This window comes from Seriola lalandi, unplaced genomic scaffold (assembly GCF_002814215.2).
Source record: "Seriola lalandi dorsalis isolate HSWRI2012SDOR001 ecotype SW California unplaced genomic scaffold, Sedor1 jcf7180002054346, whole genome shotgun sequence".
Classification (NCBI taxonomy): domain Eukaryota; kingdom Metazoa; phylum Chordata; class Actinopteri; order Carangiformes; family Carangidae; genus Seriola; species Seriola lalandi.
In genome coordinates, this window is record NW_019524899.1 from 1,238,782 (window position 1) to 1,251,298 (window position 12,517).

At 42.9% G+C, this 12,517-nt stretch overlaps 1 protein-coding gene across 1 annotated transcript in view; it reads left to right on the plus strand.

Annotated features, from left to right (window-relative positions):
* The window catches only part of hs3st3b1b (heparan sulfate (glucosamine) 3-O-sulfotransferase 3B1b), a 20,400-nt gene extending 10,886 nt beyond the window's left edge, over positions 1–9,514 (plus strand). The window contains exon 2 of the mRNA XM_023407824.2: positions 6,308–9,514. Within this exon, the coding sequence (XP_023263592.1) occupies positions 6,308–6,926 (619 nt within the window). The 3' untranslated portion in view covers positions 6,927–9,514. The remainder of the gene's footprint in view (positions 1–6,307) is intronic.
* The last annotated feature ends 3,003 nt before the right edge of the window (positions 9,515–12,517 follow it).

Below are 12,517 nucleotides of genomic sequence, written 5' to 3' on the forward strand. Positions count from 1 at the left end.
GGGGGGGCTGTGGCTGGGAGTAATATGTTACTGGGGTGTCTGACATGTAGTGCATGACATTATATGTGGTGGTTAGTTCTCTATTTATTTATTCTACTTTACTAGTGTCTGAAGTTGCTTCCAAAACCCAGGCTGGGTATGAGCCCGAAACCAATCTGGACGGTCTTTTGACCGCAAGGCCTGACTCCCCTCTCTCTCTCTCTCTCCCTCTTTCAGTCTCTTCCTCCCTCTTTGACTCTCACTCACTCTCCTACACACTCTATTACACACACTGCAGGCTGTAAGAGACGCTCCACTCCGGTGAATCACGACTCCCCGATTCCAGTGAAAAATGATGAATGGACGGGTTGCGTTGGTCGGGGTTAACTGTTTTGTTTACGTGGAGGGTCAGTAGATTCCCAGGCTGCTCTGACATAGTGCAATGTCTTGATGGAGTTAAGAGTCTGGGATTGCTGCATTTATCAAGCAGACCAGAGTTTGGGTGTCAAAGTGTCACTGAGGAAAGACACAAAGGCTCCTACCAGTTTGGCCATTCCACCCAGTATATGCTGCTCTGGAAAGGCTTAAAATGGTGCTGCTTCTTTATACTCTGACCTCAGACCCTTTGTCCATTTTCTTTAGGCTCCCTTCTCTCCCTTTTGATGAAGATCTTATTAAATACTATACTTAAGTACTGCAAAACCAAAGCCTATGTCTGTGTTTTTATTTTGTCGATTAGAGAAAAGTTCTTCTTTCCTATCTTGTTAATCATCTCCTAAAACCCCAGATTTATCTCTGTTTTAACACCCAAAGTTAGAAACCATAGATTAAGGCCACCGTCTGTGACTTATCCTTGTAAATATTATATTATAATCAAAAGATTCAAGCTTCTATATTTGGATTTATTCATCTCTTTAAAGAAAGAGGATCTACAGCAATTAGGTCCCTCCTAATCCCCAATTGTATGTAGTATCAGTCAGGGTGTAGATTATCAGATATGCACCAGAAATCCAATACAAGCATCAAAGATATGGCTACACTGATCAGCAGCCACTGATCTGAGCCAAATTCCTCCTTCCCCTTTCCTTGGCCTGCATTATTTACAAGGACATGCACTCATACAGTGCTGTTGAAAATACTAAATTTAGACGGATGACACTGACCTGGGAAGTGTGGTAAACAATACACAGACTGCAGCGTCTCATTCCAAAAAGTTAACCGGCGTGTCACTGCCCATGTAGAAAACAGTGTGTAGTAGGGGAGTTCATACTGGCAACAGCATTGTCAGTAATCTAGAGGAGGAATTCACCCCCCCACCCCTCTAGCTGCGTGATATGCGCTGTCCCATGCAGGGCCCCCGCCATCCAGGTTCTGAGTGTGTGATACTAGGACAGCCTGCATTATTAATCCTTTTAGCAGACAGATGATTCAGAGGGGCTTCCACTCAGGCACCTTCCTGAGTTTCCAGTGACACCATTATTCAGTGAAGCCTGTTAATTTGAAACCTCAGGCATGGGGAGGTGCGCTGACAGTTGACTCTGATCAGGCTGATGAAGCTGCAGCATCACTTAGGGCTCATCATGCGGCCAAGTTTTCAGTATTAAGTTACAAGCAGCGGGTGTGTAAGATACACACTCATGCAGATGTGGAGCGAAGGTGTGCAACGTTTTGTGGCACCCGGACGCATGAATATCAGCAAAAAAATAGATATAAGATACAGATACACACGGAAACTCTTCAGCATACACTCCTGCGAGATCTCAGTTGTAAGGAGGGATCTCTGGCTCTTCTCAGCCAGGAAATGAACTGTCAGAAAGCTCTAAGTGGCCACATACTAACACCTGGACTCTGCTCCAAGTGCTTGAAAGAGAGACCAGATGAAGCTTCTGTGTAACTTCTCCGCTCTCTGCGTTGGAGCGGCCCAGCCGACTGCGCCATAAACCATCTTCTTTATTCTTTTTAATTTACAGCCAAAGCCATGCTCTGTGGTTAAATATAATGTCAGCCTCCAGGCACAGTGGAGTATATTTCAAAATGTCTGGCTTCTGTATCTGCTTAAATGCTACTTTGAAAATATTCCGTGAGCCAGCAGAGGCGTGTATGCCCGCCTCCCCTTAGTAGTAGCCATACTCTGTGTGTGTGTGTGTGTGTGTGTGTGTGTGTGTGTGTGTGTGTGTGCATGCGTGTGCGTGCGTGTGTGTGTGTGTGTTTGTGTTCGTACTGCATGTGTGCTACATAAATATGTTGCTCACTGCAGTTCCATTTCATAGCATGTAGGTTTCTCCTACTGTGAGCTGAGAGCTTTGAAACACTGCTTTTGTTTACCAGTGACTCATCCATGAATTTATGCAATGACCCGTCCATATTATGCATGCATCGTATACCATCCAACTATAACCAATTATAGTATCATATCTCATGTATTGTCTTACGAAGTATATAATGCAGCCACTTTGTTTGAATTTGCAAATTACAATCAAACTTCAGACGAACGTGTTCAACTATGAGCGAACAAGTGGCGCTCGAGATCCTTATCATCCAATGAGGAATAAAGATGTTTCTTTGTACCTCCTAAAAAATGCTTCTACGTCCAACACGTCGGTTCATGTGAAGGGCTCGGGTAAGAGGCCCTTGGAAAAGAAAGGCAGCCTTTCTTCACTCATTTGCTCGCTCTCCTCATTTCCACTTGTGAAGTGTCACTTTGCTATCGGACCTCAAGGCCTGATTGCCAGGGGTCAGAGGAACTTTTGGGGGATCAATGGGAAAGAGAACAGGGTGAAGAGGTGGAGTGGAGACTCAGAAACTCAGGAACTCAGGATTTTCAGCAAGTAGAAGTGAGTTGTTGATAACAAATGTCTTCGGGATTTCCCTGAAGAGGCGATTTGTTTGATTTTCTCCCCTTAGGTTTATTCAGACAGGTTAATTTATCCTCGACTTAGAGCTACTTAGTGTCTGTTGTTGTTTCAGGTGGCGTTACCTCCCACGGGGGAGATAACACTCGCTCCAGCCATAGAAACCAGACGTGTAGCTTTAAATGCTCATAAGGGTAAAGTCACACCCTCCGCTTTGACGGTGGATACAAAATGCCCCCTGATTTGTCTGTATTCAAATAAACAAACCCTAATTTGAGATTCAAATGCTTTCAGCATCCAGACATGTGAGACAATTGCAAACCCTTTGTATCAAAAAAAAAAAAAATCGATAGACGCACACCAAATAGCTTTTTCCCTTTTGTCTATGAGCAAACTAGTCATTTTGTCAGGGATGCTGTGACACAGACGGCTCAGTGGCAGCCCGTTATCATCGAATCAAACGTGACAGGAGGGAGGCAGAGGCATCAGACAGAAATAACCCTTTTCCTGCCTGCCATTTATCTCCAGCAGGATGAGGGCTCTTTAAAACACAGGCCAAAGGGCCACTCCGCCGGCCCCTGTTTGATGCTGTCATGTGACAAGGGCTTCTGCTTTGTGTCTTATCGCTGTTTTTGGCATGTCTTTCAACTTGGAAATATTCTCAATGGACAAAACGTGCGGGGAGTCATGGAGGGGGGAAAAAAAGTCTACAGATGCATGTTGTGAAAGTTGGAGCAAGCCAGGAAGTGCTCATATATTATACTTGAGGTCAGGTTAGTTATTTACAGTTTTTAGTGTCACTGCCTCACACAATAGACGTCTGTGGAGTCCCTGGTATCTCGGGGGGACAGGGTGATGTTTGCAGGGCAGTTTTGGCACACGTTCTCCTCAAGAGCTCTCCAAAAAGCTTCTCTCACTTGAGGCTGAGAGGGACGGAGAAGTGGTTCACTCATCGCCCCGATAAGCACCCTCCTCCTCCTTCTCCTCCTCCTCCTCTCTGCCCCCCCATCCCCATCCCCGCCCTTCTGCCCTGACCACTGCCCTGCTCACCCCTCTGCTCGGGGACAATGGCTCACTTTCAAAGAAGAGCAGGAAAAAAGAGGAGCCCGGTGTCACAGAATTGCCTGTTTGCTGACGGAATCTTTAAAAGCAGCACCTCATAAATCAAAAAAGAGCATAATAGGCATTGTTTCTCCAAGAGCTACTCGTCCCACTAAAACTCCCCTCCCCTCCTCTCTTTTCTCTCTTCCTGCTTTTTTTTTTTTTTTTTTTTTTTTATAAAAAGGATTCCCTGAGCTTGGATCAGCATAATCTATCACTATGCACATTGTAACTCAGGCCTCCCTCCCTATCTCCATGCTCCATTGTCATGTTGAAATCGGATTAGATGGGAAGCCATTTGCCTCTCCTGTGTTGGCTCTGGACTCTTTGTGTATGTTAGCACAAGGAATGACAAAAAGCTCGCAGGCAGTATCGCCATTGTGCATCGAGTAAAATGACAAATAGCGAGCAGTTTAAGTCGAGCGTTTGGTTTATATTCCTTGAAGACATTCAAGAGCTGCTGTATAAACAGTTTTAAATTATGGCAGAGAATTTTGAATGTGCGTGTGCACATAATGTGCTGTTTGCATTTATATCTCCAGAAATGAGTTCGCTGGCGGAAAGATCTGTCATGCTCTTGCATAAAACCACAAGCTGTATCTGTTTTGATTTCAAAAAGGCTATTAATGAGGTTTTGGAAACAGCCTTTCTTTCCCTCAGTCTACTCCATTCAAGCCACTGATGTGTCAGCAATCAAGAAGATATTATCATAATTAGATCACTGGCACTGCATTAGGATTACACAAATCTGCCAACACCATTTCCATGAGGCATTTTATTGGTTACCTGATGTTGGGCATTCACCCCCCCCACCCGCCCACTCCCTCACTATGCCCTCTCTCTTCCACACAAATATGTGCATTGATGGAGGGCTGATGTTACATGAATTAGCCATGAGCTGGATGGACGTGAACTAGATTCCAGCTTTTAGAGTATATTTCTGAGCAATAGCTGAAGCTCAGGGGAAGAATGGAGCATTACAGACTTCTGAGTGTACAGGATGTGTCCAACATTGTAGCTCCGATGTCTTTTACCCTTCTCGGTGTGTGAGGATTACAGTATTTGAATGGGATCCACTACAATGGCACAGTCTACACAATGGTGTATCAGTGCTCTAGCCTTAACAACAAAGGCGAGGTTAAGGGTACAACAGTCTGTCTTATCTGTGAGAGTGCGTTCACCCTGATACACCGGGTTATCTCCCCCTTCCTTTGTTTTTTCCACCTTTTACTGCTTTAAACTGATACTGTGCTGTTTTGCGGTTGTCGGCGTCCCCCTTGAGATTTTCTGTCTGAACAGTTCTAGCTCTTGCAGTCTCCAGTCCATAATCCGAACCCTTCCCACCCGGTCATGTACTGTACATCACACAGGCTAGTTTTCTTCCTGGTGCAGGAGGTGCCAAAAGAGGAAAAGTGATCCACGTCCCAATGTCAGTCAAACCGCTCTTATCGCCTCCACCATAATCTAGACTCTGCGGTTGGCCACCAATTCTGAAACCTAACACTGAGAGAGCAGAGCGCATTTGCTTTTCCTTCAAAAAACGGTTTGTTCTCAAATTCTTCATGATTATATGTCTGCCTGTAACATATCTGTGTAGGGTCCGTCGGCCAGCCCTTCACCCAAAACCAAACCCACTGTTGTCAAGTAACAGATTCCCTTTCTGAGACAAGCCTCATCATCTTTCAGCGCTGTAGCAGATCGGATAGGGGGTGGGGCACAATGGCACAGCTATGCCTGAGTCAGCAAGGCAGAATGAGTTTGTGTGTTTTCATTTTGTTTTGTTTTTTTTGCTCCAATGGTATAAAGAGGGGGGTGGATTATGTCATATTATTATATTATTATGATATATTTAGTCTGACCACTCCAGCGGTGCGATTTGAGGAAAGATGACAGAATTCACACATGCTGAGACCTAAATCACAAAAAAAAATAAAAAAATGCATTGTAAGGGTGAATGATCCATAATGAAAATGATTAAGGGCTAACAGAGCAGGTTAGCTGCAAATAGAAGAGGAGGGATTTAGGAGGCTGAGCTGATGTGGGAAAACCCAGCTCCTAATCCCTAATATGGTTAAATTCAGGCTTGCTCATGTTTGGAAATTCCTGTAAATATTTCCCAGTGTTTGATTATGCAGTAAATAAGGCTTTTCTGTTTTCAGTCAGAGGTGAGATATCTTATGAGTGAGTGAGCTTGTTGATGTTGGAGAGCTGCCTGCACTAATAGGTTTTTGAGCCCTATAATAAGGCTAAACACAGTCAGTGAGTCAGTGATTACAGAACACAGTACACTCCATCAACTTGATTACATTATGTAAGACCTTGCTCCACCTTACCCTTCTCCTAACCTCCGCTTTGTGTCTTTTTTTTTTCTGCAGGGAGCTGATGCCTAAAACCCTGGAGGGCCAGATCACCATGGAGAAAACGCCCAGCTACTTTGTGACCAGAGAGGCTCCAGCCCGGATCTCCGCCATGTCCCGGGACACCAAGCTGATCGTGGTAGTGAGGGACCCCGTCACCAGGGCTATCTCAGACTACACACAGACTCTGTCTAAGAAGCCTGACATTCCCTCTTTCGAGAGCCTCACCTTCAAAAACAGGACTACGGGGCTCATCGACACCTCGTGGAGCGCCATCCAGATCGGTATCTACGCCAAGCACCTGGATAACTGGCTGCAGTACTTCCCCATGGAGCAGATCCTGTTTGTGAGCGGCGAGCGCCTGATCAGCGACCCGGCCGGAGAGCTGGGCCGCGTGCAGGACTTCCTGGGGCTCAAGAGGATCATCACAGACAAACACTTTTACTTCAACCAGACCAAGGGTTTCCCGTGCCTCAAGAAGGCGGAGGGCAGCAGCAAGCCCCACTGCCTGGGCAAAACCAAAGGGAGGACCCATCCGAACATTGACCCTGAGGTGGTGCAGAGGCTACGGGACTTCTACAGGCCCTTCAACATGAAGTTCTACCAGATGACAGGACATAACTTTGGTTGGGATTGATGTGAAAATCATGAGAGACTTTTCTTTTTTTTTTTTTGTTAATTTGTTGAGAAGTTTTTTTTTTTTCTTCTGTAATTCAATGGCAAGATGTGGAGATATTGCTATATATATGTAAAATGTACAGAAATCTATTTTATAATAATTTATTTTTATTTCTAAGCAATTAATTCACTAAGCTGCCTAACCATATTTGTACATAACATCTGGCCCACATGTTGTTTTTTTTGTTTTTTTTTTAACATTCCTCATTTTAATTTTTGAATTCTCTCGCTCCTCCCTCGTGCTCCTGTAAACTCAGTGGATAATCGGTGCTTCTTAATGCAGATAATCAGCGATAACTGAAGGCGAGACTGGGGTGGAACATGCAGAAGCACCATATTACGGGTACAGAGTGCTCACAGAGAAGTGGAGAACACCTATCCATGTGCATCCTCATTTATACATGCATCACTTTACCTTCGTCTCCTTCAAACCCTGTCATTCTGAGCGTGATTCTTCTACACGGTGTTTCACCAAAATACAGACCCTCCACTTTTTTTCACCGTGCAATTTTCCTACACCAAGCTGCAGATCTCATGTCCCTTTCCACTCAATAACAGGTAGATCAATAGGCCTAATTGATCCTCATTGTGTCACTCACGCTTAAAGTATACAGCTGCCCTTTCATTCTCAGTGCTCCTGCTGCCTGCTCTAATGAATGACCCATCCATCAAATGTTAAATCCTATCCCGGACCACAGAGGAGCCCATGTTAACATTATGCTAATTGGGTAAAGGTAACCGGAGGATCGATCGAGCCGCCGCTCTCTGACTGCCCATTAGAAGCAGTGTTGGCTCAGAGCCAGGCTCTTGCCCCATCCACTCAGTTCAAAGGTCACACAAAGTCTCAATCAAATTTTCCTTGAGCGGCATTTGATTTGTTGCAGAGAGCAGAGCTGGAGCAGGGTGGGGGTATGTGCCTTGTTTTCACGGTAAGATGGGAAATCTTTGCGTGAGGTAGCAGAGGCATATCTGTCAGAAATCGAGCATAAAGACAGAAGGGATGACAGACAAACAACAACTTGGCTTCACCCCACTGAAATAGCACCTTCCTTCAAACAGAAGTCGACCAGGCCCCGTCTTAGATCCCAGACTATAGAGATCAAAGCAGGAGGAAAGGTTTTTTGTGAAGCACTCTCAGCACAGCAAGAATTGCCTCAGGCAGGGTTTCGTTGTCTAACCTCTGTAGTGTCATCAGAAAACCTCATGTGCCATCGTCCATGGCCTATATACTTTATGCCTTATTCATCCTCATCATCCTCACATGTCGTGTCTCTCCACAACAGATCTCAACTCTCAACTTGTTGCCAAAAAAAAAAAAAAAAAAACCTTTTGGGTTGATTTCATGTTTCGCTTGCCCCCCCTCCTCCCCGCTCCTCCGTCCCCTGCCATTGCTTCTTTGTTTTTGTCTTTCTGCTTGAATTCTTGATATGCAAGAGGGAGAAAATGCGTAGTTATCATTCTTTGATGTGCTGCCCCGTCTCATTGCAGCAGGTGGCCGCGCTATTTTAAGGGGGCACAGGGCGACGGCCATGTTATATTCTGTGCTATGCTATTGCTATGCATGCTCAATGTGGTGGCCATTATGAAAATGCAGGGATAATGGGAAGGGATTATTATTAGCGTCCAGAGGAGGGCTTCATGTGTTTAAGCGGAGCCCAGACTGAATGTACACAACCTACCCTCACATCGAAAAGTCCCTCGAGTCAGTTTTAAAGGTCAGATTGTCACTCAGCTTTAGTTGAAGTTAAACTTGATTGTCCTTCTTTCCTTTTTGAAGTTAAGGAAATGTTGTGCCTCTTTAACTCTCCTATCCAACACAGTTAGCCTGCTTCTGTCATTGAAAACACATAATGACCTTAACTCAGTTTTATCTTATTTTCCAGTTGAAACCAGCTGCCTGGTTTAGCCTCAAACCAATGGTAGCAGGGGAGATGGAGGCTTCTTACACTGTATTTTTTTTTGTTTTGTTTGTTTTTGTAGTTCTATCCTTTCACTATGCCTGAGCGATGATTCTCATCGTGAGGATTTTAAGCCTTCGTCTCCCCTTCTCTCATTGGTGCAATGTTTGATTTTTAAAAAAAGCATTTACGGTGACCTGTCTTAGCAAGCTGTTGCATTGTAGAAGGAAAGTCTGACATCTTCCCTGTAACTGATGGAATACTGCATTTGAATTATGGTCAAGTTCATGTAATTGAGGGAATATCTGAAAAAAAAAAAACAAGGAAAAAAAAAACTTGCACTCATGGGTTTACTCCATGTGGCTGCATCGGTTATGGTTGAGTTTTATTCAACCTGTTTTGAGATCTAAAATGTTTAGAAATGTTTGTCTTACCCGCATATAATATGTATTTAGTCTAGCAGATCTGTATGTACAAAAATAAAAAAGACATGTAAATCAAGTATTTTGTGGTATGTACATCAAAGGAATTAATTTTACACAATGCAAAAGCAAAAATGGAACAGATGTTTCTAGATGATTAAATACTGAACATTCATAATATTTCTTTGTATGAAGAAATGAATAAAAAAGTATATATTTTACCAAAACCTTTTTTGTGTCTGACTTTTATTTGCTTGATCCTCTCGTGGAGTTTATTACACAGATGGCAAATGACACACTAAAATGTAAGAATTTCTTTATGAATACCTCTAAAGGATATAAACTTCTCATAAAAGCTATAAAAAAGGCATTAACTGTACTTTTGATGGATTAGGAGAAAAACCTTTAAATTGTTTCTCAGTTCACGGTGTCTAAAATTCAAGTCCATGTGTGGGATTTTTTTTTTTTAACTTCCATTTGTTCACCCATATAACACACATGCAAACACACAAAGGAAACACATTAAATTATGGTGCCAATTACATTTAGACCAAAAAATATAACAGTGACAGAAGAAATGTGCTCGTAACTTTCATTTGAAATACATCCCCACACAGAAATGTAATATATGTCCCTAGATCAACAGGGATGTTGCCATATATGACACCTATAAGGGGATATATTATTATCACATATCTACATCCTCTGGATATATGAAGATATATACATTTATAACATAGATGAAATAGCCATAGTAAAATTTGTATATGTACATACAGTATATTGAAAATATCTATATGTTAATCTATATTCTATTAATAGGTTTTATACATAATTCTTTACATATGGTCCTTTTTTTATATGTAGAAATTACAATCTTTTTAAATGTGGAAATTACATTTGTGTATCGGTCTTACCAAAGAAATAGTTCCTATTAAAACAGTTGACATTCATTGCTGTCGACTTTTTAAAATGTAGTTTCGAAGCTTCATTATATTTGGTGGAGGTAGAAACCTCAGGGGACAGATAACTTGAAACCAAAACTGCTTGACTGGACAGCACCAAAGGTGAGAAAGTGGGTTTTTGTGTTTTAGGTGAAATGTCCCTTTAATAGAGTGACGCCTGACGGGTGAGGCAATCAACCACCTGCTGCAATCATGACTTCTTGTATATTGTGTTGCGTGGCTGCTACTGTTAATAATGTGGAGTTTCGTAAACAATACATCCGCTAAGAATGTATTTATGTGACTTCATGTCGACTCGGTGGAGGAATTACTCGTGTTTTTGTCGCGCTGTTGACGCCGCTTGGATTCAGAAAGTTTCTCCAGCCTCGGGTCACATTAGCTGTGTGGCCTTCAGCTTGTTTTCCTGTCAGTGATGTTCTCAGCTTGGACCCCCCCCCAAGGGTTTCACACTTCTGCCAAGAACCCAGGGACCTGTGCTTCACCAAACCGGGGGTGAGGTAAGTGCTAACTGCTTGTGCTAACGTGCATGTGTTGAGTTGGTGTTTTGGCTCTGTTTAGTAACAATTATTAATAGCTACTGGCTGTTAATTCCTGCCCTTGTGTGCAGTATTTGCATTGGTAATAGCTGTTAAAGAGTTTTCTTTAGTGGTCAGTGCATCATGGCACTTCCATGCTGTTGGTTGAAATATTGTTGAAATATGACTAATAGTGTCGTGGGATTAATTGGTTTCAGTCACTGACTGTTGTTGCTGTTGTTATGGGGGTTTGCTTTTAGCTCCGTGCTAACCAGGTTGTTAGTATGAGTATAAACATCATTATTGTCCTCCATTCAGCCCAGTCTCAATATTTCCCTGTAATATTGACTTCTGAAAGGAAACTCACTTTAGCTTGACACACACAGGATGGTAACATGCATGTTTTGTTTTCTCCACACCCTTCACATTCAGCTAAATGTTATAGAAATATTTAAACTGAAATGCAATGTGTGTGTGGGTCAGTTGGCTTTATGTTCAGTTTTTCTCAGCACTAAATGTGTCTGCTTCAAGCAATGAATCCTTGCAATTTTTTAAATGTACATAATAACTACCTGCTGCACAGCTAATGTGCTGTAATAGGTTAAGCATCATGTCAGTTCAGAACATAGTCTGTTCCAGCAGTTTTTAACCTGGCAAATGGCAGGATAAGAAAGCGCTGTAGGCTTTCATCAGGTTCTGTTTCTGGCACAGATTCATTAGGGAGCATAACTACCATCCCCGTGTGTCTCTGCTGTGCTAAGCTTGGTGCATGTTTACTGAAGGTGATGATAATATCATTCCCTGTGTTCATGTAATAATTCTGCTGCATGTAAATTGGCTGGTGAATTGTGCACAAGTGCAACAGCAACCTCTAAACATGTTGTCCACATGGAACTGAATAGTATCAGAGTGCACATTATGTCATTAAATGTAGACCTGCCTCAACATACTGTACATATGTGATGTGTTATGTACTATTTGAAGTTAACAGTTATATAGTCATGATGCTTCCTTTTGATGTGGAATGGTGCTGCAAATGATTATTTTGTAGTTTTATTGGACCTTTAAACTTAATGTAGTGCAGCGGCCTACAGACAGGACTGGACCCATATCCATATGGAGTAATGTCCATACCTCAAATAATTTGCTTTAATCTTATTATATTTTAAGCAGTTTGCATTTTTCTGTCTGTTTCTGCCTCCCTCTGCCTCTTGCGGTTTACACTTGGGTGAGAACAGTGTGACAATTTGACAGTTCAATATTTACACTTTATATAAAGCGTGCAAAAACAAATACATGATTTGTAGCTGACTTCCTCTTGAATACACTTGGTGTGATTGAGTGAGCGAGTGTAGGTGTGTGATGTGTAGGGCTGGAGCTCTGTGGAGTGGGTTCTGGCTAATTTTTTGTTTTTCTGTCTCCGGCTCAGAACTGGCACTGTGGTTATGGAAGTGGGGGGTCTGTGTGGTTTTCAGGTGACCCGTAGCTGTGTGGGAGGTTTGGTTGCTGGTAGCGGTGGGTCTGCCTACCTATCGGAAATGCCGCCTCCCATTACCCACGCCCTCTCTCCCTGTAAAAGAAGCCAATGTTTCCTTATGGCTCATAATGAGATACACCTCCAGGGCTGTTTATTTACAAGGCTCTGAAACAGCTCTGTGTGTTCACAGGGCAGCCATTCACAATATCACAGGTGATGCATTTACAGACCGCTCCATAGTCAGGGATGTTGACATCCGCAGCAAGTTGTGGC